Genomic DNA, 25,230 nt, shown 5'->3' on the forward strand with positions numbered 1-25,230 from the left:
GTGAGTGAGTGAGTGAGTGAGTGAGTGAGTGAGTGAGTGAGTGAGTGAGTGAGTGAGTGAGTGAGTGAATGAGGAGGAAGGTAAGTTATTTCTCATTTCAAAGCACCAACGTGGCAACAAGATAATTGAACCCTGGTGTGCTTTGGCCTACCGACTTACTGTGCACGACGGGCATCCCCTGGGCGCCTGTGCCGCCGATGACCAGAATCTCCTTGCGCTGCAAAGATGCCATGACGACCTTGCCTTGCCTTGCCGTGGCTTGCCTTCTCTTCTCTTCCTCCCAAAAGATTAGTGAGCCCTACCTCGCAAGCAATGCTCTGCTAGTTGAGTGGGTATGAGACCAATGACCGGACGAATGGATTGCCTGCTGGGCCTTAAGACTCGAGACTCGACTTAGCACCCGCAGCAGCAGCGACGGGAAGAAGAAGGGACAGACAGCTCTTATACATTGGGACATGGCCACACAGACCACGCCGCTTACTTTGCTTCGACCCAGTCCGCTTCAACAACCCCAGCCCGAGATCTCCGGTCTCGACCTCCCGAACCAAACGCGGACTGCCCGCATAGACGGACCTGGTGATGTTGGTGCACATAGAACCTGGCGTTCCATTGATCTAATTGCGACTTCCCTGTACGGACGTGCGCAGCGACCCATCTCGGCATTGGGAGGGTAAGGGTGGAGGGGAATGAATGCCAAATACTAATACAGCTCACACACTCCGTGTTTCTTCTCGGCTTAATAACTCGAGTGAGGCTGACAGTGACACCGAGGCGGGAAAGTGTGACTGAGAGAGAAAGAGAGGGTGAGGATGAGGGATTCTCAAAAATCACTAATCACCTCCGCCGCGGTGGAGAACTAGTATCAAGCATAGGTACCGAGCAGCCAGCGATCCTTGATATTATGTAGAGCTGAGCAATAATCCAGGAAACCACCTACGTAGTATGGGTGTGTACTGTTGCTAACCATGTCGACGGGGTAGAAAGCCTGTTGCCATCGCGTTGGATACCTAAGTACCCGAGAACTGTACTCCGTGTATACTGCATACATATTGGCTCGAATCCGTCCTTACTTCCTTCCTTCCATTTCTGGGGTTTATTTTTTTGATTAGACGACAACTCCGACAGCGCCAGAGAGTGACAAACGGCCTAGGTCTTTGTGATTGCCGACGAAGTCAGCTTGAGGTTTCGATTACTATGTCTTACAAAAAGAAACAAGGAAAGATAGGACGAAAGAAAGAAACAACGGAATATCGAAGAGCAAATAGCAACTTCTCAATCCCCTCGATCACCAGAGCACCACACCCGCACCGAGGACATATCACGAAGCGCGGGCTGGAGGAAGAGATTCTTCTTTGCTCGCTGACGTTGCCACTGTCGTAGCCAAAACTCCCCTCGGTCGGTTGCGGATTTCATCCTCCAGAACACGGCTTGGTTGCTCTGAACACCTTCGAAAGAAAAGGGGCGTTGTCCATTATATCCATCCTTGCACCACGCACAGAGTTCCTCATAGTCAACCAGGACTGGTCCCACAAGGCCGTGCCGTGCCACGGAGACTGAGAAGAAGGTCTGAGTAGAGACGGGAGCCCAAGTCCCTGAAGTGCTATAATCCTATCGCCTGCTCGTGCTCCGGTAGGAACTAGACTTATTGTTGGCCATCCACATTTCTTAAATTCTTGTGAAAAGTCACGACTTGGAAACCTGCTTTCCCTTCACAGTTGTCTCTCCAACAGTCGGGCAGTCCAATACATGTATCAAAAATATCAAGGGGGTTATCGGCAAAGTCTTTTTGCTGGAGCCTCAGATGGGGTTTGAGCAGTCTGCTGCAGCTGGTACCAGGTAGTCGCAACACATCTGTGTCTTGAAAATTCTGGGTCGGAGCACTCGGTTCTCGCCGACGACCTGGATACGGCCTCCCTCTGCGTGTAATCTTGTATGCCTCAAGTACGGTGTCCCACTGCAGCAGTCCTATATGTCGCCAGTCAGGAGTTCAGCTTTGCAGAACCAAACCGTTCGGAGTCTTGGTTTCCACGCATGTAGAAGAATATCCAGCCTCCCGTCGCGGTCGATCGGATACCTTGCGGCATCTTGAAATATCTCACAAACACTCTTGGTGTAGTCGATGGGCAGAATACAAGCCTTCTGCCCTTAAACGCTATGGTCGCCTTACATCTCTTTGAGATTTACACTTATCATCAAAACCACACCGTAGACAAAGTCAAGGGGTCCGGTGGCATGGAAACCACTGTTTTCGCGTAACACTCTGGAGAGCTCGACAATACCAAGGGGGTCTGGTGGAGAGTAACAGTTTGAATCCCTTTTACGATCCATCACATCTGTGCCGACCAGAGCCAGTTCTTCTGCTGAGCCTTGTCGTAAGCGGAGCAATTGATCAAACTCAAGCTGACCGTTTTGCAATCCCAGTTTGCCAGCAGCTGCCCTTAGAAGTTACGCAGGTAAATCATGTATTGTATGCCATTAGATCGGCCTGCATGGGCAATGATATGCCGGGCGGCAAAGACTTCCTGCCTTACCCAACCTAGTTTTGTGGCAGCAAGGGAGACCTGGAATAAAAGAACGAAGACCAGAACCGACCAGAACCGACCAGAACCGACCAGAACCGGGAAGCAAGTACCTCCAACACAGCACGAAGTTTCAGGGAATACTCACTCTTGCAAAACCATGGCCTTACCAAAAATTTAGTCAAGCCTTGCTAGACCTCGAGAAGATAACTCCGACATCCTGTGACGATGAGGTCCACATCTGTTACTTCCGACGATGAGTGCAGATGATACTGTGCTCAACCGCCGCACTCTTCCTCTCCCACCCACGCGCACCACGCGATGACCCTAGAGACCTTCTCGAAGATGACAAACATTCTCTGGACCTGCGATCGCTTTTCCTCAAAATTAAGCTAATCGATGACGATGACATCAATCCACAAATGCCGACATTCGTCTGTGCGGCGAAGGCGCTGCAATGCCTGATACCCACTGGGATTCACTGGGAAACCTTCACCGTTTAATCCTGAAGGTGAGCACTGGGCGACCCTAGTTCTATGATAATGCCTCGTGGGAGACTCTTTTGCGACCTTTAGCGATAACAACGCCGTCGGGATAAATAATGTCGATGGGGAGAAGCTAGGTAACTAGTGGCTCGCCTGGGGCACACGGCTCAACGGAGAGAAATGCGCGTTTGTCGGGAGGCTAGAGGAGTATAAACCTTGGTCAAGACATCAGCCAGTGTCACACTCACTGTTACCGCAGCATCGAAAGCGGACATGGGCGATACCGATCGCTCATAGAATGGGAGTATACAGCCGTCGCATGGAGCGGCCCTGTCATCGAGGTGGAGATCTTCCATGACAGCGATGCCCATGTTGCGGCATGCATTTGCAGCTGGTCGATGTAAGCAGGGTATACTGCCACAGGATCAAAAGATGAACTATATCGGCCTCCCTCGAGCGACATAGAGTGTAAGAACCTCTTGATGCCCGCGAGGTTTTTGTGAAAGAGACACAGAGACAATGCAGCCTTAGAAGGCAAGAACAAACCCGCGAACAACTAAATCCCGGCTTAAACTTGCCTTAGATGGTCCACTCCAGTCCGGCGTCCCTCGTTTGGCAGGTGCTTCGAAGAAACATTCACATTAGGGGCATCACATTCAATATCTGAAAGGGGGTATTGCGGCCTCTCTTCACAGGCACTAGTGCCCGAGTATATGCTTGCTTCTCCCGTTGCATTACAATGTGCTTTACTCTGTGGCCCGCCCAAGTAGGGTACACCAGCGTAAAAATATTCGCGGCTCGATCGTCTGGGAGGTGCGAGACACACGCTGTTGCACCGACCATTCTAAGTTCGTAAGCTTAATCGAGCGAGCAATACTTGCCGAAAAGGTTCTGCACAAATCTGTCACTGAATCTGTCTCTCGGAGCCGGTCGAATTCGATTATGCGTAGAGCTGCGTTGATTGCATTAGCCTCCGCAACAGAAGCTCGGGATGGCTGTATGGCAACGAGAAATCGGTTGGTTAGGGCCCAGAAGGCCAGGAATATGGGATAAATTGTAGGGCCAGCCCCGGTCAAAGCCGCCTCATCAGTGCAGCTGCCGTCATGTCCGGAGTCGCCGCTGCCAACCAGGATTGCCTCCCACTTTTCCCTCCATTTGGAGTATTCTTCAATTAGAGCGCATAACTCGGCTGCAACCCTCAAAGTCTGTTCGGGAGGGTGGCAGTGCAAGATGGCCTCTGTTGATCTCCTGTACAACTCAGGGGCGCGAGTCGTCATCATCCACATTGTCAGGACTGATTCTGAACGATCTGGGAGAAGGCCATTTTGGGTTATCGTCGACCGAAGAGCTTGCTGCCAGGCTGGGCTGCTCAGAAAGCAGTCTTGGTTGATGAAAGTGGCTTCCACAGTCTGCCAATAAGAGTCAGAGCAAGCCTCGAGAGGCCAACGGGTTACTTTGTTTACCATAATCTGGCATTGCGCTGCGAGAAGGATTTTTTTGAACTCTGTCTTAATGTTGTTTGGACCTAGTGTCAATAAAATGTGCTTCGCGCCCTGGGAGTGCAAAATCCATGCATGATGACCCGAGTTGTCGAGTAGCTGTGCGTATCAACGGTCAGCCATTGTCACACGCAACAAAAAGCCGTTGCGGGACCCTACCTCGAACAGAGTTAGTAATAGTGTCGTATACCATACGGTCCAATCGATGCTTCTCGACGAGTTGAGAGCGTTCTGCAGACATTGCAGGGCGCGGCCGTAGCGCTTCTCCAATTGAGTTAGGGCCAGCTCTCTGTCCAGGCTTTGAACGCAACACTGACGAACGCGTTCGGCAAGGCAGTCGATAGCATAATCTAGGCACTGGCTGTGGCCAATCATTCGAGGAAGAAATTGCAAGATGGTCGTTAGCCGACATATTTTCACCCACCGCCGTGGGTCGGAGTTTATGCCCACACTCGAAGCATCGAGGAGTAGCTTCTGGGATAGCCCAGGCTGCATTAATAAGGATACGTATTCGGGAGAATTGCGTTTGTTTGGCCAGAGAGACAATGGCGATGCAATAGAAGCATGGTAGCTCCGTTTGGCAGATCGGCCTAAAGGAGAAGGGTGTCGGTAAGACGCAAGAGCCTGATCGAATGGCGCTTGCTTCGATTGCTGAAGCTGGATACATTCAGCATTCTCTCGGGCGGGAGGTGGGCGAGGGTTGGGATCAGTGACGGCTTTCGTTTCGGTAACTAGAAAGTCTGGTAGTTGCAAGGCGTTGGTTCTTGCTGTCGTGCCTTTGGCTTTCCGTGTCGCTGCTGCAGCTCTGTTGGAAACTTTCCGCACAACCCGGCGATCCGCATCGCTCAAGGTGAGGTTGTTGGGATTTTGGTGGATGAACTGTACCATTATCTTAGGCTTCTTTATCAGAAGAGCAGTGGGCGACAGGGACAGAGTGGGCGGATAGGGTACCGTCTCGAGTACCTAGAGTAGAGTCCTATGGCGGCGAAATCTGAGAGCATTGTGAGGAAACGGAGCTTTGAAGTGACAAGGGTACGAAGGCCTCGAAATGGTTTAGTCTGAACAGGGCTTCGGCTGCCTGAAAAGGTATAGGCGTCGGCTACAATGCGATGCCGCTTTAAAGCAGTATGTCGTATTTGGAGGACGTATGGTGCATAGGTCGCTTTACTAACCAAGGCAAAACCAGGACAGCTGGGACAACCATTGCCGCTTCAGACACCAATCGAAGCAGCGGCGACAATTTCCAGCCCAGCACTGTGGGATTGGGAATCTGCAATGTCATCGTATCCTGCTTATTCAACATCAGAACGGGGGCTTGACGATGGTGATACCGCAATGGTGAAAGAGTCAATCAGCCAAACCAAACCAAACCGTCCAAGAGCACTCCATTCACCAAATGAACTCTCGACCTATAAGAAAGGTGTGATGCCCCCTCGAAATCAGAAGGATCCGAAAGCCAGCAACAGACCAAACATCCTCAGGGATTTCCCATACCAGCAATCATATCACAAAGCTCGGCCAAGGTCCAGGACCATTATCAAAGAATCATCGGTCACAATGAGCCAAACATTGACAGCCCAGGCCCTTATCGACCGTCATGCATCAAGTCTCAACCAGCACAAGCCGATTCCCACCTTTGCTGAAATTCAAGAGCAGGGGCTGGAGCTGCCTCACATCCTGATCAGTAAGTTCCACCAGGGTCTGGGATTGCTGCGGAAGGACGAGCTGACCAGCTTCGAAGTCACCAGCGCTGATCCACGATGCATTCCGGAGAACATCTTCAACTTACACACAGGAGGTAAATCGATTTCTCGATTCGAGGTCAACGACAGTTGATTAACCATGACGGTGCAGAGGCAGTTGTTTGTCGCGTTGCTGGCGGAAATGCCGAATTCGCCGTCAACTCTCTCCTTTCGATCGACACACTCCTGAATTTCACCGACGTCCTCATTGTCCAGCACACCAGTAGGTCGACCCAAATCGGTACAGTGCGCTCACGTTCCTAATGTCACTCGTTGCAGACTGCGGAGCGACAATGTACAGAGATGCCGCGGTCAAAGAGGAACTCAGGAAGCGGGCCCCGAATCTGCGGGCAGACATTGATAGCATGGCATTTCACGCGTTCTCGGGGTAAGGCCAACGTATACATGCAGCTACTTCGCTTGGCTGACCCTGTTTTGGCAGTTCCATCGAGAACAATGTAAAGAAGAGCATGACATTCCTGAAAGAATCCCCTCTGGTTAGGGAGTCTTTGAAACCAAGCATCCGTGGATTTGTCTTCGATCTTCACAGTGGAGAGCTCAAGGAAGTCAAATTGTAGAGATGAATAGCCATGTATATGGGGTCTCAGACCTTCAAAGTTTTGAAATCTGAGTTAATAGAGCAAAACGTATGATGATTCATGCATATTCTGAGCTTGTCCTTCATCTGAGAAAAAGCCAGTTATGCCGCCAAAAAATACCGACTTGGCCAAGTGAGATCTAGACCTGCCAAGAATCCTTGGCACTCAGTGGCTGAACTTGGTTTATATTGTTTGCATAGTTTGTGCAGTTTGCACCTGACTGCCAGTCACTTGACCCCCTCGGACCAGGTCTCTTGAATGTTCCGTTCGTAAATTCACCTCACTTCAACTTCACCACGCCCTTGTCGTTCGGTCCTTGGTTTTTTCACTTTCATCTCTCTTTTGGAGTTTGGGGATGGTGAAGATGTCTTTGCCTCTTTCACGCCTTCTTTTTCTCTTTTTGCCCCACTGATTCCTCGTTTGTCTGCGACAGCCAGACACCATTCTCGGTTGCCTGACGATCGATTTCTCTAGCGACAAACCCGATCGCAAAACCACCGACAAGATACAGTATTGCCGGCCTAAACCACAAGGTCAACCCTGGCAGTTGCAATGACCGACTTCAAACTGAAGGAGCCTAAACATGGCATTACCGGACCGATGTCCACTGCCCTACCTGAACCTCTGGACTACGAGAAGACTGCCGACTTAATCGAAGAATTGAAGAGGGAAAACAACTACGAGTCGCTGGAGGAGACAAAAATCCGAATTAAGACTCTCAAACTATTGAACAGCGTCACTCAAGAATTTGTCCGTGAGGTCAGTCGGAAACAGGGACTCCCTGCGTCTCAGATCAATCAGTTCGGCGGCAAAGTCTATTCATATGGCAGTTATCGCCTCGGTGTATATGGACCCGGTAATAAAGTTGATATTGGTGTGCGGACATGATGCTGACGGCGATTAGGCTCTGATATCGACACCCTTGCCGTCGCTCCAAGGCATGTGAAGCGCGAAGACTTCTTCGAGTTATTCCCCGCAGTCTTGAAAAAGGAGGTTGAACCTGGCGCTATTACTTCACTTGTTCCAGTGCCTGACTCCTTCGTTCCCATCATCAAACTCGTGCTCAATGGCATAGAGATCGATCTCATCTTTGCGTCGATTGCAACCCTGCAGAAAATTCCTGCAGACCTCAGCCTGAACGACAACAGTCTCCTGATAGGTTTGGATCAGGCGTCTATTCGTGCAGTTACTGGCCCTGTAAGTCTCGGACACGTCCCTTCTCACGTGGATTTTGGCCCCAAACTAAACGAGTTCAGCGTGTCACCGATGAGATTCTCAGCCTCGTCCCCGTTGAGAAAACCTTCCGAACGGCGCTGCGGGCGATCAAGTTGTGGGCGCAGAGAAGAGCTATCTATGCCAATATTGTTGGCTATCCCGGCGGTGTCGCTTGGGCTATGCTTGTTGCGCGCGTCTGTCAACTTTACCCTGCAGCGATCGGTGCTACAATTGTCGGCAAGTTCTTTTACATCATGAAAGAATGGCCTTGGCCTCTACCGATTATGTTGAAGGACATTGAGCAACCCAAGAACCTAGGACCAAACCATGGCTTCAAAGTCTGGAACCCGATGCTCTACAAAGGGGACGAGAAGAATATCATGCCCATCATCACGCCGGCGTTCCCAAGTATGTGTGCAACTTACAATATCTCCAAGTCGGGCAAAACAGTCATCCTCCGTGAGCTGGAGAGGGCTGACAAGATAGCCAACAAGATCTTTGCCGGCAAAGCCCAGTGGAGCGAGTTGTTCCAGAAGCACACCTTCTTCACCGCGGACCACAAATACTACTTGAGTGTGATCGCAAGTGCGTTGAACGCGGATGCAGCCAAGGCATGGGCGGGTCTTGTCGAATCCAAAGTTCGGATTTTTGTCATGCAACTGGAGAGCACAAAGGGCATCGAACTTGCTCGACCCTTCACCAAGGGGTTCAAACGCATCCACAAGTGCCAGGACTCGGATCAAATCCGTGAGGTGCAGAGAGGTAGCATGAAGTACAAAGTGGAAGAGACGAAGACTGTTGAGACGACCGATCCCGAACTGGTGACGACCAACGGGGACGGTGCCGCAATTCCCCTGTCAGACAATGTCGATCCAAAGATGGACACGGATGCGCACACGGTTTACACCTACACATTCTATATTGGCATTGACACGGTTGCTAAAGGCAGCTTGAACCTAGTTCAGGCGTTCCAGGCCTTCAAGCAAGTGTGCGAGGGCTGGTCGAGTTTCAATTCAGAAGTTCATTTCCTCAATCTCGCGTCCTCGAAGAGGTATGCTCTTTCTAGCGTTCTGCTTTCCCGAGAAGTACTGACAGCAACAGTTGGGAGTTACCAGAAGATGTCTTCGATGCGAAGGCCGGCGAAGTCCGACCGAGCAAACTACTCAAGAAGGTGATTAAGAGTACCAAAGCAGAGGCCAAGCCGGTTCGACGAAGCATCAACGAGGTCGAGGTATGTTCGCCCCGCAGGATCTTACTGGTTTCATGCTCACCCCTTTGCAGGACGCGGAGACTGACGGCGATTCCGTGAAACGACAACGACTGATGACAGCTACTGCCACACCGACCCCCGCTGCCGCACCCGCCTGATATGGATGCGGCGACGTGCGGTACATCTCATCTTCAAGAACATCGGAAGAATCATTGTGACAGACTACCATATGATCCTACCGACATGTTCACCCCAGATAGAGTATTCACGTGTCTTCGAGCAAAAATTGCAGTCAAAACACCACACATTAAAAAAAGGTGAAAATGCAAAAATGCCAAAAAGAAATGAAGGTATCCACAGCTTCGCTGTGAGATTGTACAAGCTGAGGTAAAACAGACGTGGTGATGAGAACTAACCTAAGCACAGCACGAAATAGCATCAGAGCACCCGTGTTCCCTGCAGAGTTGATTTGTCTCGACTGGGCTGGGCCGGACTGGGCTGGGCAGGATGAAGAGCGAACGTTTTGAAATGGGCGTTGGCGATGGGGATTTCTTGCATGTCTCTGAACAACCACGGACCACAACCGTATCGTTGCTGGAGTTTGGAGCAGTCAGGCGGAGAGACGACATTGGTCATCGGAGAGTGGCCATTGAGGATGAGGGAGGGCCAACAAGGCCAGATTGCTTAACTGTACATAGCTATCAGGTGGTACACTGGGTGGCTTGAATCTCATAGAAGCACACGATCAGGCAGCCAGCCAGACAGACAGACAGACAGTGAACTAAAGCAAATGAAGAGAAGAGATTTAGGGGTCTCAGGACCTCGCGCAAGAGCTGAGACATGATGCAATTTCTTGCCAGCGAGTCAGTCCCGGGCAGTGACAGCATATTACTGCAGGTAGATGGGTGCGGCAGGGGGCTGGTGAGGCTGCTATGTTTATATGAGGAGGCTGGCTGTGGTTGCTTTGGGCTTGGCGGCCTCAGGAGGCGTAAGTGACTCGGGGAGCAGCTGTAATATGAATAACTTGGTAGAGGGGATACCCGAATAGGGGGGACCGGGAGGGACCCTAGGACGCCCACGACGCCTCACTAGCCTCAGGGCTTTACTGCCTTACTGCCTGAGCACCTCAGCACTTGACCACTTGACCTCTTGACCTCCTTACCGCCTTCTCGCCTGCTTGTCCCACCCTAAGCTACCTCGTACTCTTGGGCAACTTTGATCGACCTGATCCGGGGCTGAACTCTCGTCCCATCCCTCCCTGTAACCTTTTCCGCCAATTGAGATGCGCCGCGCGGCCGCTGTCAATGGCTAGCCCTCGACGAGAAATGCGAGAAGTCCCCAAACGGGATGCTGTGTGTCGCCAGCCTCGATCCTCGTTGGCTCAGCTGCGTGTAGAGGCACCGTTCTGCACCTTTCTGGGCCTCGCTTGCCTTCGGCTGCCTTCTGGGCCACACTCCAAAGGCGACTCGCACCTCTGCCAACCTGTGCCAATGCTGGAGGCTGATGTTTGACCATGCACAAAGCCCATCAGCTGAAAGCGAAGGGAGAGCTGTTCGTATTGAGACACAGAATCCACGAGGTGCATGCAGCTGGGCCACCATATATCAACCCTTTCAGCCCCTCCGACTAACCATTTTTCGCCCTGTAAGACAATAAACAGGCTTGCGTGGCCAGTTGCCAGAATTTGTCCACGGTTCACAGTGGCCATTTTACGGAATACCAGTTATTCAGGTGAATGTCATTTAACCGCTGAGCGCTCCCTCGACCAGGATTTCAGACCCCATGGCACCCCCAGAACCCAGGAAACGCATCGTGGTGTGCTGCGACGGCACTTGGCTCGACAGTGACGGCGACTACCAGACGCCCAGCAACGTCACTCGAATCGCCAGAGCCATTCCTCCCGTAGGCGTCGACAAGTCCACCACTCCCCATCACCCCATCCCTCAGGTCATCTTCTATCAGAATGGCATTGGCACCGGCTCCCCGTCCTTGTACGACAGATTTATCGGAGGCGCCACAGGTGAAGGGCTAGCGGAGCACATCCGAGAAGCCTACAGCTTCATCTGCCTGAACTATAACCCCGGAGATGAGATTTTCTTGCTGGGCTTCTCGCGAGGGGCTTTCACCGCCCGTTCAATCTCGAGCTTGATCAACGCGGCTGGTCTGCTCACGTCGAAAGGCCTGGAATATTTTGTCCAGGTCTTTGAAGACTGGGAGTTTCAGCAGAAGAAGGACTTCAAGACCAAGTGGCCACATCTGCCCTTCGATGGCCACAAACCCCCGGTCACTGATCCCCACTACCAGCGCCAGCTCATCGAAAAAGGTCTAACACGGCCGAACATCAAGGTCAAATGTGTCGCCGTCTGGGATACCGTCGGTGGACTAGGCATCCCCATGATCGGGCTCTTGCCCCAGCCACCCAGCACGGACTTTGCCTTTGTTGACACGCGGGTCGAGTCGAACATCGAGTACGCGTTCCAGGCTCTCGCCCTCGACGAACACCGGCGGTCCTTTTCCCCCACCATCTGGGACTGGCCACATGTCGAGCCCAACGACTTGAAGATTCTCAAGCAATGCTGGTTCCCCGGTGTGCATAGCGACATTGGCGGCAGCTACGATGACACTGCCCTTGCAAATCTCACCCTCGCGTGGATGATCAGCCAGCTCGATCCCATTCTCACAATCAACCACGAGTACATCTTGAGCTTCATCACGCCAGTGCAAAAGGACGATCTGACTCTCGCCGGGCGACACCAAACATTCACCCACGAAGGCCGCATGGCCACAGTCAGGAATACCGCACCACATGCACGCCCGTGGGGTCTGGGCAAAATCCACGACAGTATGAGCCCCTTCTTCAAGCTAGGCGGCTCGCGGATTCGCACCCCTGGCGAGTACCGCGAACAAGAACTCGCTTCCCAACATGGCGTGGCTTTTTGGATACTGTACAAAATCTTCCACCGCTTCACCAGCCGCTTAGAAGATAAGCACCACGCCCTCCCGCGGCTAAGGAGGACCAACGAAACGATCCACAGCAGCGTCCGTATCCGCATGGGCAAAGACGGTCTGGGCTACAATGACAAGGGGAAATACGATTCGGAAGCTCTCGAAGGGTGGGTCATGCACGGCGTCGAAACCAATCCGGACACGCCCATTGCCATTAGTGCCCCGGGAGCCGTGGGCAAGATGACAGGTGTGTTGTGGAAAAAGCAAGTCTACCCGGAGAAGGTCATCGAACGTCCCTCCCCCAACGGGGAGAAGAAGGGCAAAGTCGAGATCTTTGAGGACAAAGGCAAAACACACTGTCTCGAGCTGGAAGAAGAGCCGCTGGGCGACTTTGAACGGAAAATTCTCCAAGAGTGGCCTGTCGGCGACATCAAGAAGGATTTTGACACCATCGTCCCCGGAAGACACCAGCAGAGCGTGGATCGCGCACATACTGTGCCCTTGGACATGCATGGCCATGGTCGGGGCTCGAGCAGCAGTGCTGGTGCGAAGTCCGCAGGCAGGGAAGGAGATCCGTTGACCGTGCAGACGGGCAAGTGGAGGAGCGAGACCACTTAGTCAGCACCTCGTCTTTCGTCGAGTCGTTGTCTGAGGGGGAAGCAAGGTCGCTTGTTCCCGAAGGACAAAGAAAGACAGGGCCAAGGATGTTTTGGTCTCGCATCCATCATTGAATGCCTCGAGGGAGAGAAGGGGGAACTCGGGTGAGGAAGATCCATGCGAACTATTCTCCACTGGGGTATTTGGAGTGTTTTCTCGCATTTCTCGGTTTGGTATTTCATGAGCAGAGCAAGAGGGCAAGAGGGAGAGCTGCCTTTGTCGTTCAACTGAGCGCTGATTAATTGATTGATTGACTGATTGATTGATTCCCTCAACAGCGTTGGACGTCGGTCATTTAGCAAGCGCTGGAAACAGGAACTGGACCTGGAAAAGGGAAACAGGGAAACAGGGAAACAGGGAAACATCAGGAAAAGGGCACAAGGGCGAAAAGGCTCGATTGGACATTCATCATGAGGGCTTGTGAGGGCTACTAACCACCTGCGACCCTACATAACTAATATAATCCTCTCAACGTCTCTTGCTCTAGTTCTTGTCTCTAAACTTTCTGCCCGCCTGTACTCGGAGCTCGTCATGACCGGATAGTATGGATGGACGGATACTATGGTTGTCCGTCAAGAGATCTCTTACCAAGTATGTAGTGGCGGAGCTGACGGCTGAGCTGGTATTCCCAAAGAGAGATTCGGGCGGTGTGTGTAGGTACATTCCAACCTAGGTAGGTAGGTATTGATTATACGTATGTATATATATATATATATACCTGCTCTGCTTTCAAGCGGACATTGACATCAATTCTACGGATCTCACTTCCCCGTAAAAAGTGCGGAGCACAGAATAATATACCCGATTGATTATTATTTTTTTTAAAGATTGATTGATCGGTCAAGTTACAATCTCGCCTTGACATCCCCCGATTGAGTCTGAGTCTGAGATTTCATCACCTCATCAATGACACCCATGACCCTGCACAGCCAATCGTCTCTTCCTCTCTGCACGACGACCTGCACACTGAGCGGCGTGCCGAGATACACCCTACGGTCCGTGACATGTTCGTCCCACAGCTCGCGGCACTTTGCGTCCCAGCTGCCCAGCACGTTGCCGGCGGGTAGGGGTCTGCCGAGCTCGAGGTCGTCCTCGACGACAGAGCGCACGGGGACGGTGCCCGTGGGGTAGTCGAACAAGACCCAGCTGGAGGTCATGCCGACGGCGTTATAGCCCTCGATGGGGGGCACGGGGTGCGGCGCGACGGGGCAGACGATGGCGTCCAGAGTCTGTCTGCGGCGGCCGTGCGCGTCGACCTCGCTCCACAGGTTGAGCATCTCGCGTTCCAGCTGTGAGCGCTGCGCCTGTAGCTCCGCAACGCGCTCGAGCGGTTGGGCTTTGCCGGCCCGGAAGCGCGTCGACATCCATGGCACCAGCGGCTCGCCTGTCGATGTGATCATGTGGTTCATGACGACTGCGCCGTCGACGCCCATTAGCTTGCTCATGACCGACTGCGAGCGCGTCCAGGCGCGCGGCGTGAGGAGCTCTTTGACCACGATCTTGGCCCCGGTGCGCGTGTTGGTGCCTTGGAGGGACACCGCGACTTCATTGAGGATGGTCGTGATCGGTGGCAAAAGGGTGCAGTTGCCGTCGCTCCGTAGTATGCCGATCACAAGCTCGCCATTCGGCCCGCTGCCCTGGATTTGCTGGGAAGAAGGGCTGGACGGGGGCCACGGACATGGCATACAATCCTCCGCCCACAGGGTCGCTCTGGGTATCACCTCTCGCAGGAAAACATCAATATCCCTCACGCTTCGCGCGATGGGTCCAGCCACAGCCTGCACGCTAGTGCGACTCATCCCCTCTCTTCCTGTAAGTGCCTGCCCACCGTATGGTATCCGATTATTGGATGGTTTGAATCCGTACACGCCATTGCACATGGCCGGCACACGGATGCTGCCACCAATATCCGTTCCTATCCCGAGTATGCTCCCCTTCATCGCTACGAGGACACCCTCGCCACCACTCGACCCGCCTGCCGTGCAGAGACGATTAATCGGATTCATCGTCCTTCCAAACACGTTGTTGACGCTATCGAGCGACGCCAGTGTTTGCGGGATATTCGTCTTGGCCACGATCACGCAGCCTAGCGACAAAAGCAGGCTCACCAGGGGGGCGTTCTCTGTGGCGGGTTTCTCGCATAGATAAGCTAGTCCGATACTCGTGTCCACGCCCTTGACGTTGAATGTATCTTTGACCGACACGGGCAACCCGTGTAGCGGACCAAAAGGCCTCCCATTCTGTGCTAGGTATGCATCCAGCTCCTTTGCACGCTGGACGGCCGAGTCGAAGAGTGGCTCGGTCAGGCAGTTGGTGAGTTGGTGCGCGATGGCCGCACGGTGGCAGAAGGCCTGAGCGACTTCTTCGCAGGACAGTTTCTTGCTCGCCAATGCCGAGAGGAGGCTTTCCACCGTGTAGTCTTCGGTGATGGCGATCTCAGCGCTCGAGAGGAACTGGCGAGGTAAGTCCAGTACGTTCTGCGGGCCGTTTTCCAGGCTTGGAGGATCCTTGGGCAGGGCGCTGGAGGGGATGTGCCATTTGGACGGGATCCGCGAGGCGCGCGAGGATTGTTTGCGAGCTGCGATGGCTTTCCAGGCCGCTGCTGACTCTGGGGACGACATAGTGGGTGGTGGGCTACGGATCAGCTTGGATAGACAGCGACCGTGTTCATTTCCTCAATGCAAGCAGAGGATTCCATTAAGTACGGAGTAGTCGAGGCGACCATCTCCGCACTCACATTCGAGTGAGCATTGAGCTAGCGAAAGGGCGTGGAGAAAAGCCTGGAGGGAGTCCGTAGATTGTCCAGATGCCTCGGTTCAAAGATGCTCCCTAAGCTTGGCATCTTTTTCAGCCTTGCTCAGCCTTGTCGAGAGTCTGCTTCCCTTCCTCACTGAGAAAGTATCCAGATGCTTGTAATTTGTAAGTATAACACCTTCAATCAGACCGAATGAATGTTTTGCACAAAGAAGGAGACGGTAAAATATCCTCTATACAGTGGTTACTAACGCTAATTTCCATCACATCATTCAACCGGATCTTATATCATACAAGAATGGAAAGCAAATTCGTGATGGCTTGGGCTTGATCTCCTTGACGTCCTTCAGCTTTCAATATTATTGTTATTCGCATCCACTCTCTTGAAAATGGGGTAATCATCCAGGTCATGCAGATCATGGCATGTCACGAAAATAGAGCCAGTTCCTTCTCGGTCCAGTCCCACAGTTTATCTGCCAGCTTGTCGTCCTTCGCGGCGACCGTCTCCAACACGCCCCTATTCGCAACGGGGATGTAGTACGCGCCATTCTCGAGGTTCTGCCTCGGCGTCGTGGCAGCCCACGTCTGGCTATATGGCCCTTGCTCGACGGGCGTCCAGTGTCCCGCGGCCATGATGCGGACGGGGAGCGCGGTCAGGAAAGACACACCTGCGAATAGATCCGTCTTGATATAGCCCGGGTGGATCGACACGGAGGTGATGTTCGGATACCGCTTTGCCAGGCCCTGCGCGTAGAGGAGGTTCGCCAGCTTGCTCTGGCCGTAGCGGCACCATTCGCCGCCGGGGACAAGGCCACCCAGGTTGCGCTGGGGCGTCTTCAGCGTCTCGAACGCGATTCCTTCTCTAGGCGCTTGCTTGTACGCGATCGACGAGCTCATGATGATCCGCACGTCGGCTCCCGGGAAGCGTTCCGCGGTCCGCTGCATCAGCGGTAGGAGCAGCTTGATCAGCATCGCGTGGCCCATGTGGTTCGTGCCGAATTGGACCTCGTAGCCGTCCACCGTCGTGCCCGGCGGGAGAGCCATGATGCCGGCGTTGGCGAAGAAGACGTCCAGCCGCTCTGCCTGGGCGATGAACTGCTCGGCGGCCTTGCACACTGACGCCAGATTCGCCAGGTCGCACTGGATGAACGTGAGAGGCACGTCTGGATTCTGAGCCTTGACTTTCTCCACCACGGCTTTGGCCTTGTCGCCGCTTCTGCCTGAGAAGTAGATGTGCGCTGGCTTATGCGCGGCAAGGAGAGATATGGTGCCCGCGCCCAACCCGGCCGTGCCTCCAGTGACGAAGTACACGCGACCCGAGAGGTCTGGGATGTCTTGTGGCGTGAATGACATGGCAAGTGCTCTCTGTCTCTATCAACGTTTCTTGAGTGCAGTTCCAGCAGGAGGGCGGAAATGACGATGATGACCAGGGAAATACGCTTGTCGAGGCTGTTGGAAGCTCTCAATATCTCAATAAGCGATATTCTGCTGAGTTCGTCTCACTATTATACCTGAAGCCTCCTTCTCCAGCCACGCTAGCTGCCGAACCCATATGGTTAAATATATACATACATTATATATTCATATATAGACGTAGTTCAAACCTTTTGGGTTTCTTGGATCGGACCCCAATTTGTCCTTGTCAAGAGTTCCCCCGCCCCTCGCGAATACCATAACTAGCATCTCGTCGATATGCGGTAGGGGGTACGAAAGTAAATACTCACTGCCTCGCTTGGTCCTGGTATGTAAGTGTAGAGTTAGGGCCGTAATCGAATGCCTAGGTAAGTTACACGACACACGACACACTTCATTGAACTTGGCCCTATCATCTACGGCAATTCCGCAGCAGACTATCTTGCACGTTGAGACATCGAGATACGGGAGGACGGGAGGATGGACTCAATGCACAAAGGGAAGGACGAGGACGAATTATTCTCTCCGCATGTTGTTTTCTCTTTTTCTCCCTGCGTGCGTAAAGCCGTCGGTCCAACGTGGTTCGGCGGGAGACTATTCGGTACGGCCGTACGTATGTATCATTATCAAAATGCTCCCAACTTACATGCCTACACGCCCACAAACCAACACACCCCTCCAGCTCGCCGTATTTACTCGTACGAGGCACATCTGTTTGACAGTGCCGACCATTTGCGAGGCCGCCGGTGGCATTCATTCTCCCATTCGACCAGCTCGGTCACGGCCTTTTGAGAAAAAGGGTGCAGGGGTGTTGGTCTCTCGCAATCCATTGCCCCGGATGGGTCACTCCTTCACTATCCGAGTACGTACTACGTACGCCAGTGTGCAAGCGGCAAGCCCATCAGCTACTACCCAGTAACTGCTCGACCGGCTGCTTCGCTGCTGCTCCGTCGCTGCTCAGGCAATCCAGAACCAGATCCTCTCGAGGAAATTCCTGGCCTTGACCTCCGGCCACGTTCCCTCCAGCCTATCCGCCTCGGCCTTGCCGCTCCACAGATCCATCTCGGCCAACTTGACGAACTTTGTTCTTTCAACCACTTTATACCCGACGAACAACGTTACGAAGATGGGGATGTCGATGTACGGCGGGACGAAGCTCTTGGCGCTGAACCGGCCGGGGAAGAAGGCGTCGAAGCCATTGAATATCGCGACGACGGTGCAGAAGCAGAGCGCAAAGTACGCCAAGAAGGGCTGCAGGGGGGACTTGAATGGCAAGCTGAAGCGCGGGATACCGTTGTGGTGGAGGCCTTGGTAGAAGCGGATGTAGGTGATGCAGACGCTCGCCCAAACGATCAGCGTGCTCACGGCCGAGAGGTTCGAGATCCAGAAAAACACGTCCGCCGACCGCGAGCTGACATTGAGGTAGACTAGCAGGGAGAGCAAGGTCGTGGCTCCCACGCAGCCGTACGGCACGCCGAACTTTTCGAGGCGTAGAAAAGCAGGGGCGCGACCGTCCAGTGCGGTCGCGTAGAGGACACGTGTCGAGGCGTAGAAGAACGAGTTGCCCGCCGACCACGCGGACGAGAGGATGACGGCGTTGATGATGGACGGCAGCGCTGAGATGCCGCCGTTGACGATCGCGATGACGAAAGGGCTCGCCGCCGCACCGGGCGCGGAACTGCTGATCGCGTTCAAGAGCCGAGGGTCCTCGGCCGAAACGCACATGCTGACCAGGAAGATGGCCAGCACGTAGAAGATGGCGATGCGCCAGAAGACGCGCCGCACGGCCTTGGGCACGTTCCTGCGCGGGTTCTCGCACTCCCCGGCGGCCACGACCACCATCTCACTCCCTCCATAGCTGAATGTCGCGTTGATGAAGACCTTCCAAAACGCGAGGAAGCGACCCAGGGCGCCAGCCTCGAGGTAGTCCAGCATCGGGCCGGGATGATCCCAGTACCGAAACCCGATGCGGTCGTGGTTGGGCGCGCCACCCAGGGTGATGATGAACATGAGCAGGATCAAGCCGACGATCGTGGTGAGCTTGATTGCGCCAAATACGAATTCCGCCTCTCCATAGATACGCACAGGCAAGCAGTTGATGAGTACCATCGGGACGAACAAGACAGTAATCCACACGGCGTTGGGAACCGTGTTCGGCCAATACCCTATCACCACCGCGGCGGCCGAGATCTCAATCGGCACGCCGACAGCGAACTGGTACCAGTAGTTCCAGCCCAGCGTGAAGCCCAGCGCGTCGTCGACGAAGCGGGCAGCGTAGACGGGCACGGCGCCCGGAAGCGGCAGATAGGCGGCCATCTCGCCGAGACTGTTGATAACGGCGTAGAGGTTGAAGCCGGTGATCAGGTAGGCCAGGAAGGTGGACAACGGTCCCGCAAGACTCAGGGCTTGACCACTTCCCACGAAGAGACCGGTGCCAATGGCGCCGGAGAGGGCGAGGAACTGAACATGGCGCGATTTCAGCCTCCGCTCGAGCGTGCCGACGTTTCTCTGCTCGTGCTCAAGATGCTTGAGGTCTTCTGCCTCATCGAAACCGTCCTGCTGCTGGCGCGACTCAACCACGGCGGCTTCGCTCACCTTGCCGGCTTCAACGTCCTTGAGCTCGTGTACCATTGCATGCGACATCGTCAAAGTGACTGCAGCTGCAGGTCTAGTGCTTCATCACCATGATAGGATTGGGATTATCTGGGTTTCCTGGGCCTTTCCCGAAGCGAAGCCGGCAGCTGGGTGGGCGGTTATCCCAGATGGAGGACGACAGTTTCATCCTACCGCTCGAAGGAGAAGACACGGACATGAGCGTTTTCGCGGTATGTTGTGCCATGTTGGCGGATGTTACTTTGACCAAAGGGGGCGCGAAGTCGTCGATCCATGCATTTACAAAAGGACGAGATTGGTCGTGCGAGTAAGAAAGGATCGTGGAGGAACAAGCAGAAAAGTACGTACCGGCTCGGCCGTCTTTCACATTCGGCGGCTTTTGCACCGAAAGCTCTGTAGAGACGAAAAGGCCTTGCCGTAGAGCTGTTCATGGAGTTCTCAAGAAACTTCCAAGGCTTTATATACTGCGGCAATGTATGCCCTCGCCTTGTCCGACCCCAGCCCAACATTGTCCATCTTGTTCATGACATACGAAATGGTCAACTTCCGATCCAAGTCCATGACCGCCATCGACCCACCGTACCCACCCCATGTGCACAATCTTCCGGACGGCAACCAGTCAATCCAGGTCCCTTCAGCCGGAAGAGCAAAGCCAATGCCCCAGCGGATGGGTGATCCGAAGGCCAGAACATGATCCATGCCCTTGGACTGTTCTTGAAAGATGAGGTCGATGGTCTCTGGCGAAATGAATTGTTTCCCATCCACTTGACCCTGCATGGAAATGACAGACAAGATCCGGTTGACTCCCTGAGCATTGCTGTGCCCGTTCCCCGCTCCGATTTCTGCTTTCCTAAACAGCTCACTGTTTGCAAAATCCGCTCTCATGGGCGGGTTTGTCACCACTCGAAACCCAATCGAGGCAGGGTCCAAGGGAGGAGGCCCTGCCGGTGGGGGCGGGATAACATCCGACCTGCGGTCTTCGTCCTTGTCCAAGCATCCCAGCTGGAAATCGGCACCGAGAGGAGCAGCAATGTCTTCAGTGATGAACTGTGTGAGAGATTTGCCTGTTACTCGCCGGACAAGTTCTGCAATCAGGTAGCCTTGGCTGAATGAGTGGTAGCCGGATGCTGTGCCAGGTTTCCACCATGGAGCCTGCGCGGCCAACAGTGCCGTGACCTTGGGTGAGTCGCAAATATCCTCCACCGTCAGAGGAGTGTCAAACCCAGCCACCCCGGAGGTGTGAGATAGAATGTGACGGATTTCGATGTCTTGCTTCCCGTTCGCAGCGAAATCTGGCCAGTATTTGGACACTTTGTCATTTACCCTGAGGACACCCCGGTCGACCAGGAGGAGGACCGCCAGCGCTGCAATGGTCTTGGTGGTCGAGAAGAGGTTGGTGATGGTATCCTTTTCCCACGGTCGCTTCCGGTCCTGGTCGGCGTAGCCTCCCCAGATGTCAACCACATCCTTTCCGTCCAAATTGACGGCGATAGAAGCCCCCAGTTCCTCGCCCGAGTCGATGTATTTCTGCAGCAGGTCTTGAACCTCGTAGAATTTCTCGTCGCAATGTCCTTGAATGGAAGACATGGTAGTTAATGTGTAAACTAATTCTCGAACCCAAAAGACCGGGAGAAAATAGACGGAAGATTTGTTGCGCGATGGGAGGGAGGTTTCAAAGCGAGTAGTCACAGGAAAACCCCATGCAGACTCACTGTAGGAGGCCCCATTTCAGCTCAGCCAGGCCCGTCTATATGGCCATTTCCCCAGCGAGGCAGACAGACATAGATCGCGGGGAAAGAGACAAACCACGAGGGTGAAGCTTGGGAAACCCCTCTCGAGTCTCTAGCCCCACAAACCCATCAGGCCGTACAGATCCTTCTCTCCCATCCACGTTCCACCTCAGAATTTCGATGGTACCAATGATAGTACATGGTTGGGAAGGGTGGCGCCGACAAGGCCAGGTTAGAACAGGGCTATCAATGGTGACACCAGGACATCCCGGGCTACATGGGAGGACGTTCGCTGATGACCTCTGTCCTTGCAATCCTTGTATAACGACGTGCAGCAAGCAAAAATAGCATACGATGTTCGGTCTTCTACGTGGCACAAGATCAAGACGTATAACAGCAGGTCAATATGTATGTACATACTAGGTCCTGCTAGTAGCTACTCTGCCGCAGAGGGAAAGGGCAGTTTGGACACAGAGAAAATGTATAGTTGCATCTAGACATCTATGTGTCTCTCATCCAAATCAACATCTTGTACATATTTTACTGTGCATCGACTAACACGAACACCGCCAACTTTTACATTTGTCACCCGAGACATGTATGTCCTGGGATGGCGACCAAGTCACATGGGCAACGGGCAGGTGGTTAGGTTGATCCCCTCCGTACGATCAAACATTTGGCTTCTTGCAGATATAACGCGTTCCCTCACTCCGATTCGATCGGCATCACCATAGGTTTCTCAGATCCGATATCCCGAACGCGGTTCAAGGACAAGCATGGTGCCGAAATCGAGGAAGATGAAGGCAAGGGCAGCCGCAGACTGGACTCGAAGTTGGTGTTCAAGGTATCGTTGTAAGCAGTCATGGTGGTCGACAAGTCGATGGCGGCGGCGTTGGCTTGCCTGGAATGTTACCAAGCATTGCTGATCCTGTGGGCGATAAACGAGACATTTTCCTCGACTCTGGGATCCGGTGTGGCGCGGACATTGCCAAAGCTATGGCGCTGGGGGCCAGATCGTACACATATGGCTTAGTCCTTGGGGGTGAGGAAGGCGTCGGTCACCCCCTCAAAGCGCTGTGCGGCGATTTGGACTTGACGTTGCATCTTGCTGGCATTCCGTTTCCCAAATTCATCTCAGTCGATGTTCAGGAAGATAGTCTGTAGGACGAATCACACGCCGGATCAAGAATAATCTGCCAGGAGGTCTGTAGCTGGGACTCGGCCATAGACGGCGAGACATTGACATACACGTCCAACAAATCATTTCCTCGATTTCGGCCTGTCAACGTCAGTCCATCTAGGGATCCGGCAAGTCTCGCATTTTTCCAACTCGGACGTACTGTCTGGGTTGATGTGGAGCCAAATCTCGCCCCCTCCGGACCGCTGCAGTTTCTCCCAGTAACGTTTCCTCGTGCCGGGTGTGAGTCGCTTGCGAGCCTCGTGTTCAACCCTCAAGCGCACTGCCGTCCACTTCTTGTTCGGCCGGTGCTCTGTCGGTAAGTTGTCCAGAGGGGGAACATCCAACAGCTTCTTGTTGCTCATCCTCCTGAGAAAGGGTTGCTCGTACTGCACCTCCCTGGGCATGACCCGGGCCAAGAACTCCAGAGACGCGTCGATGTTCAAGTCGATGGCGCGAACGGGGTCGATGGTGGTTTTCATCAGGTAACTGGCGAGCTGGGGATACAGGATGCAGAAGTCCGATTGGGAGATATGCACTGTCCCACGCACTGTTAGCAGCCATGCCGGATGTCCTGTCTCCAAGGCTTCCATCGTCACCGCCTTTGCCACTTCGAAATTATCTGGCCAATACATGAATGCTTCAGAGTTGATTCCGAGAAGCGGAACCCGAATGCGGCTTGCCCGCTCTTCGGCCGTCGGCCGCACAGGCATTCCCCAAATATCGTAGATGATTCCCTGCGTTATGTACTTGTACCTGTGTTTCTGCCTCAAGACCTCAACTGTCGTCGTCGCTCCAAAGGAATGCCCCACCATGGTGACCCCCTCGGTGAAGAACCGATCTTGCCAGGATGACCATTCAATGCCATCGAGACCGACCCTTGAAGCACCAATTGCAGGTTTCACCCGGAGATTTCTCGCTGCGACCTTCTCACCCTCCCCTGCACATATTTCTTGCATGACCTGATAGGCCTCGTCGATCTCGGCCAACCGCAGATCAACTTGGGCGTTGCGTAGCTCATGATCCACCTTGTGGCCGGGGCTCGTGTCGTACTTGTCGCCTTTTGCAAAAATGAAGTCGACGGTATCGTAGGGTCTCTTAGTATCCCTCTTCTTGTGCTCTATGTTACCATTGATCTCGGTACAGTGCCGGCTTCCTGGTCCGGCCTCTGAATGATTAATATGAGTCCTCGGACCGCTGCCGTCGCGATGCTCTAGCGCCACCACGACAAACCCATGGCTGGCAAATTCCCCGCAGACGGATGAGTAGCAGGTCCTCGTCCCTCCCAGTCCATGACTGAAGATTATGAGTGGGAACTTGGGCTTTTGCGGGCCCTGGGCAGGTGGCTTCCCCTCTTGATCCACAGCCTCCCGCTGGTGTGTGGATGCTTCTCCGTACGGAGGCCAATGATCTGCCAGTTTTGCATTTTTATATGCAGGAATCTTCGTGTACCAAGTTGTGCAGAAGAAGAAGGCCATCATTAAGTGCTCGGGGAGATCTGCGAAACGCGCATAACCACGACTCGTCTGATCTCTCGGTCGAGTCAGCCACGTGGGGCGAAATCTTTGCAACGTGGCCGGAGTGTCGAGATTGTATTTGACATTCAGATGAGCGGGATAGTAGATTGTCATTAACACCGTCTCGAGGGCGAGAGCGGGAACGCCATGTCTCTTGATCCTTGAAAAGGTCCTGGGGTTATTTGCAGGCACTTCGATGTCAATGACTCCGACTTCGTAAGGGCCAGCATAGTGCGGCAACTTGCCATACAAGGGAACCTTGTCCCTCAAGCCCTTCGGTGGCCGTGCCTTGGGGTTTTGTCTCTGTGGCACGCCCTGAGGTCTCGTCTTATGATGCCTTGGATGGCCGAGAACAAAGTCTGGAAAGATGGATTCGGTCGGCATCATGGCGGCGGTAACTTGCTTCTGGTAATTGTTGGTCTTCGACGACTCTTGATAATTTCACGATGGTCACTGCACTGCCTCGAATCAGAGCGGTGCTGGATGGGGGCTGGCCGCCCTTTAGCATGACTGAAGAGTCCAGTTTCTCCCGTTGCACATGCCACAAAGAAGGCCCATGCGAGCTGCAGCTTAATAAGTCGAGGGGTTTGATGAGAGAGAAAGGGAACAGATAGGTGTTGACCGGGGCGAGGGTTGAAGTCGGTTGAGAAATGGGGACAATCCATAGACGGGAAAACCGGAGCCAATGACATCACGTGGTTCAAGTCGGCCAGACTGTCCCGAAAAGGAAACACAGCAAGCAACAATCAGCAAGTTCACCAAGTTCACCAAGTTATATAATATGCCTGCATTTTGGGCAAAAGCCCCGCTAGAGCATGCGTGGTGCTGACAAGGCATCTCATAACCAACGAAGCTTTCCCCTTGATTCTTCGCAATTCAATTCATTCCATTCGACAGTCTGCCGCTCAAAGGTATTGCGCTCGGCGTGATCCGAGGTGTGCGAACCAATCTCTTCATCCGTACTCAATTGCCGTCCATCATCTCTGGAACCTTACCGTCTGGCATGACAGAGATCTTGTGCCAGCAGTGGGACTGGGATCTCAGCAGGCGTGGCTAGGGTCAAGGTCACATGTCGTGCGGTAGAGGATATATAAATACTTCCACTAGTATTAGGAGCCCAATTTTGGCGCCGTGCAATGGGAAGCTAGGAAGAT

General features: G+C 53.6%; 12 protein-coding genes across 12 annotated transcripts in view; 4 read left to right on the plus strand and 8 right to left on the minus strand.

The window, feature by feature from the left end:
• The window catches only part of A1O5_10278 (uncharacterized protein), a gene marked incomplete at both ends in the record, with an annotated part of 1,619 nt that extends 1,387 nt beyond the window's left edge, over positions 1-232 (minus strand). Inside the window, one exon of the mRNA XM_007750854.1 lies at positions 160-232. Coding sequence (XP_007749044.1) covers positions 160-232 — 73 coding nt within the window. The remainder of the gene's footprint in view (positions 1-159) is intronic.
• A 1,796-nt stretch (positions 233-2,028) lies between these two features.
• Positions 2,029-2,376, minus strand: A1O5_10279 (uncharacterized protein; the record flags this gene model as incomplete). The annotated part of the gene is made up of 2 exons (XM_007750855.1): positions 2,029-2,139; positions 2,185-2,376. Coding segments are annotated over 2 exons (303 nt in total), but the record flags the coding sequence as incomplete, so codon positions are not given.
• Positions 2,377-3,750: 1,374 nt separating this feature from the next.
• On the minus strand, positions 3,751-5,391 carry A1O5_10280 (uncharacterized protein; the record flags this gene model as incomplete). Its single annotated transcript, XM_007750856.1, has 3 exons — positions 3,751-4,413; positions 4,468-4,602; positions 4,663-5,391. 3 exons carry the CDS (start codon positions 5,389-5,391, stop codon positions 3,751-3,753), a joined length of 1,527 nt encoding a protein of 508 aa, XP_007749046.1.
• Positions 5,392-6,538: 1,147 nt separating this feature from the next.
• A1O5_10281 (carbonate dehydratase) lies at positions 6,539-6,823 on the plus strand (the record flags this gene model as incomplete). Its single annotated transcript, XM_007750857.1, has 2 exons — positions 6,539-6,633; positions 6,688-6,823. The coding sequence occupies 2 exons, from the start codon at positions 6,539-6,541 to the stop codon at positions 6,821-6,823; spliced, it is 231 nt and encodes a 76-aa protein (XP_007749047.1).
• Positions 6,824-7,396: 573 nt separating this feature from the next.
• A1O5_10282 (uncharacterized protein) lies at positions 7,397-9,427 on the plus strand (the record flags this gene model as incomplete). The annotated part of the gene is made up of 5 exons (XM_007750858.1): positions 7,397-7,700; positions 7,749-8,041; positions 8,101-9,110; positions 9,161-9,290; positions 9,341-9,427. The coding sequence occupies 5 exons, from the start codon at positions 7,397-7,399 to the stop codon at positions 9,425-9,427; spliced, it is 1,824 nt and encodes a 607-aa protein (XP_007749048.1).
• A 1,624-nt stretch (positions 9,428-11,051) lies between these two features.
• A1O5_10283 (uncharacterized protein) lies at positions 11,052-12,833 on the plus strand (the record flags this gene model as incomplete). Its single annotated transcript, XM_007750859.1, has 1 exon — positions 11,052-12,833. One exon carries the CDS (start codon positions 11,052-11,054, stop codon positions 12,831-12,833), a length of 1,782 nt encoding a protein of 593 aa, XP_007749049.1.
• Positions 12,834-13,717: 884 nt separating this feature from the next.
• Positions 13,718-15,493, minus strand: A1O5_10284 (uncharacterized protein; the record flags this gene model as incomplete). The annotated part of the gene is made up of 1 exon (XM_007750860.1): positions 13,718-15,493. One exon carries the CDS (start codon positions 15,491-15,493, stop codon positions 13,718-13,720), a length of 1,776 nt encoding a protein of 591 aa, XP_007749050.1.
• A 559-nt stretch (positions 15,494-16,052) lies between these two features.
• Positions 16,053-16,979, minus strand: A1O5_10285 (uncharacterized protein; the record flags this gene model as incomplete). The annotated part of the gene is made up of 1 exon (XM_007750861.1): positions 16,053-16,979. One exon carries the CDS (start codon positions 16,977-16,979, stop codon positions 16,053-16,055), a length of 927 nt encoding a protein of 308 aa, XP_007749051.1.
• A 1,017-nt stretch (positions 16,980-17,996) lies between these two features.
• On the minus strand, positions 17,997-19,682 carry A1O5_10286 (uncharacterized protein; the record flags this gene model as incomplete). Its single annotated transcript, XM_007750862.1, has 1 exon — positions 17,997-19,682. One exon carries the CDS (start codon positions 19,680-19,682, stop codon positions 17,997-17,999), a length of 1,686 nt encoding a protein of 561 aa, XP_007749052.1.
• Positions 19,683-20,090: 408 nt separating this feature from the next.
• Positions 20,091-21,239, minus strand: A1O5_10287 (beta-lactamase; the record flags this gene model as incomplete). The annotated part of the gene is made up of 1 exon (XM_007750863.1): positions 20,091-21,239. The coding sequence occupies one exon, from the start codon at positions 21,237-21,239 to the stop codon at positions 20,091-20,093; it is 1,149 nt and encodes a 382-aa protein (XP_007749053.1).
• Positions 21,240-22,207: 968 nt separating this feature from the next.
• On the plus strand, positions 22,208-22,546 carry A1O5_10288 (L-lactate dehydrogenase (cytochrome); the record flags this gene model as incomplete). The annotated part of the gene is made up of 1 exon (XM_007750864.1): positions 22,208-22,546. The coding sequence occupies exon 1, from the start codon at positions 22,289-22,291 to the stop codon at positions 22,544-22,546; it is 258 nt and encodes an 85-aa protein (XP_007749054.1). The 5' UTR covers positions 22,208-22,288.
• A 96-nt stretch (positions 22,547-22,642) lies between these two features.
• Positions 22,643-24,460, minus strand: A1O5_10289 (uncharacterized protein; the record flags this gene model as incomplete). The annotated part of the gene is made up of 1 exon (XM_007750865.1): positions 22,643-24,460. One exon carries the CDS (start codon positions 24,458-24,460, stop codon positions 22,643-22,645), a length of 1,818 nt encoding a protein of 605 aa, XP_007749055.1.
• Between the last annotated feature and the right edge of the window lie 770 nt (positions 24,461-25,230).

Source organism: Cladophialophora psammophila, assembly GCF_000585535.1.
Source record: "Cladophialophora psammophila CBS 110553 chromosome Unknown aczJe-supercont1.19, whole genome shotgun sequence".
NCBI classification, from domain to species: Eukaryota; Fungi; Ascomycota; class Eurotiomycetes; order Chaetothyriales; family Herpotrichiellaceae; genus Cladophialophora; species Cladophialophora psammophila.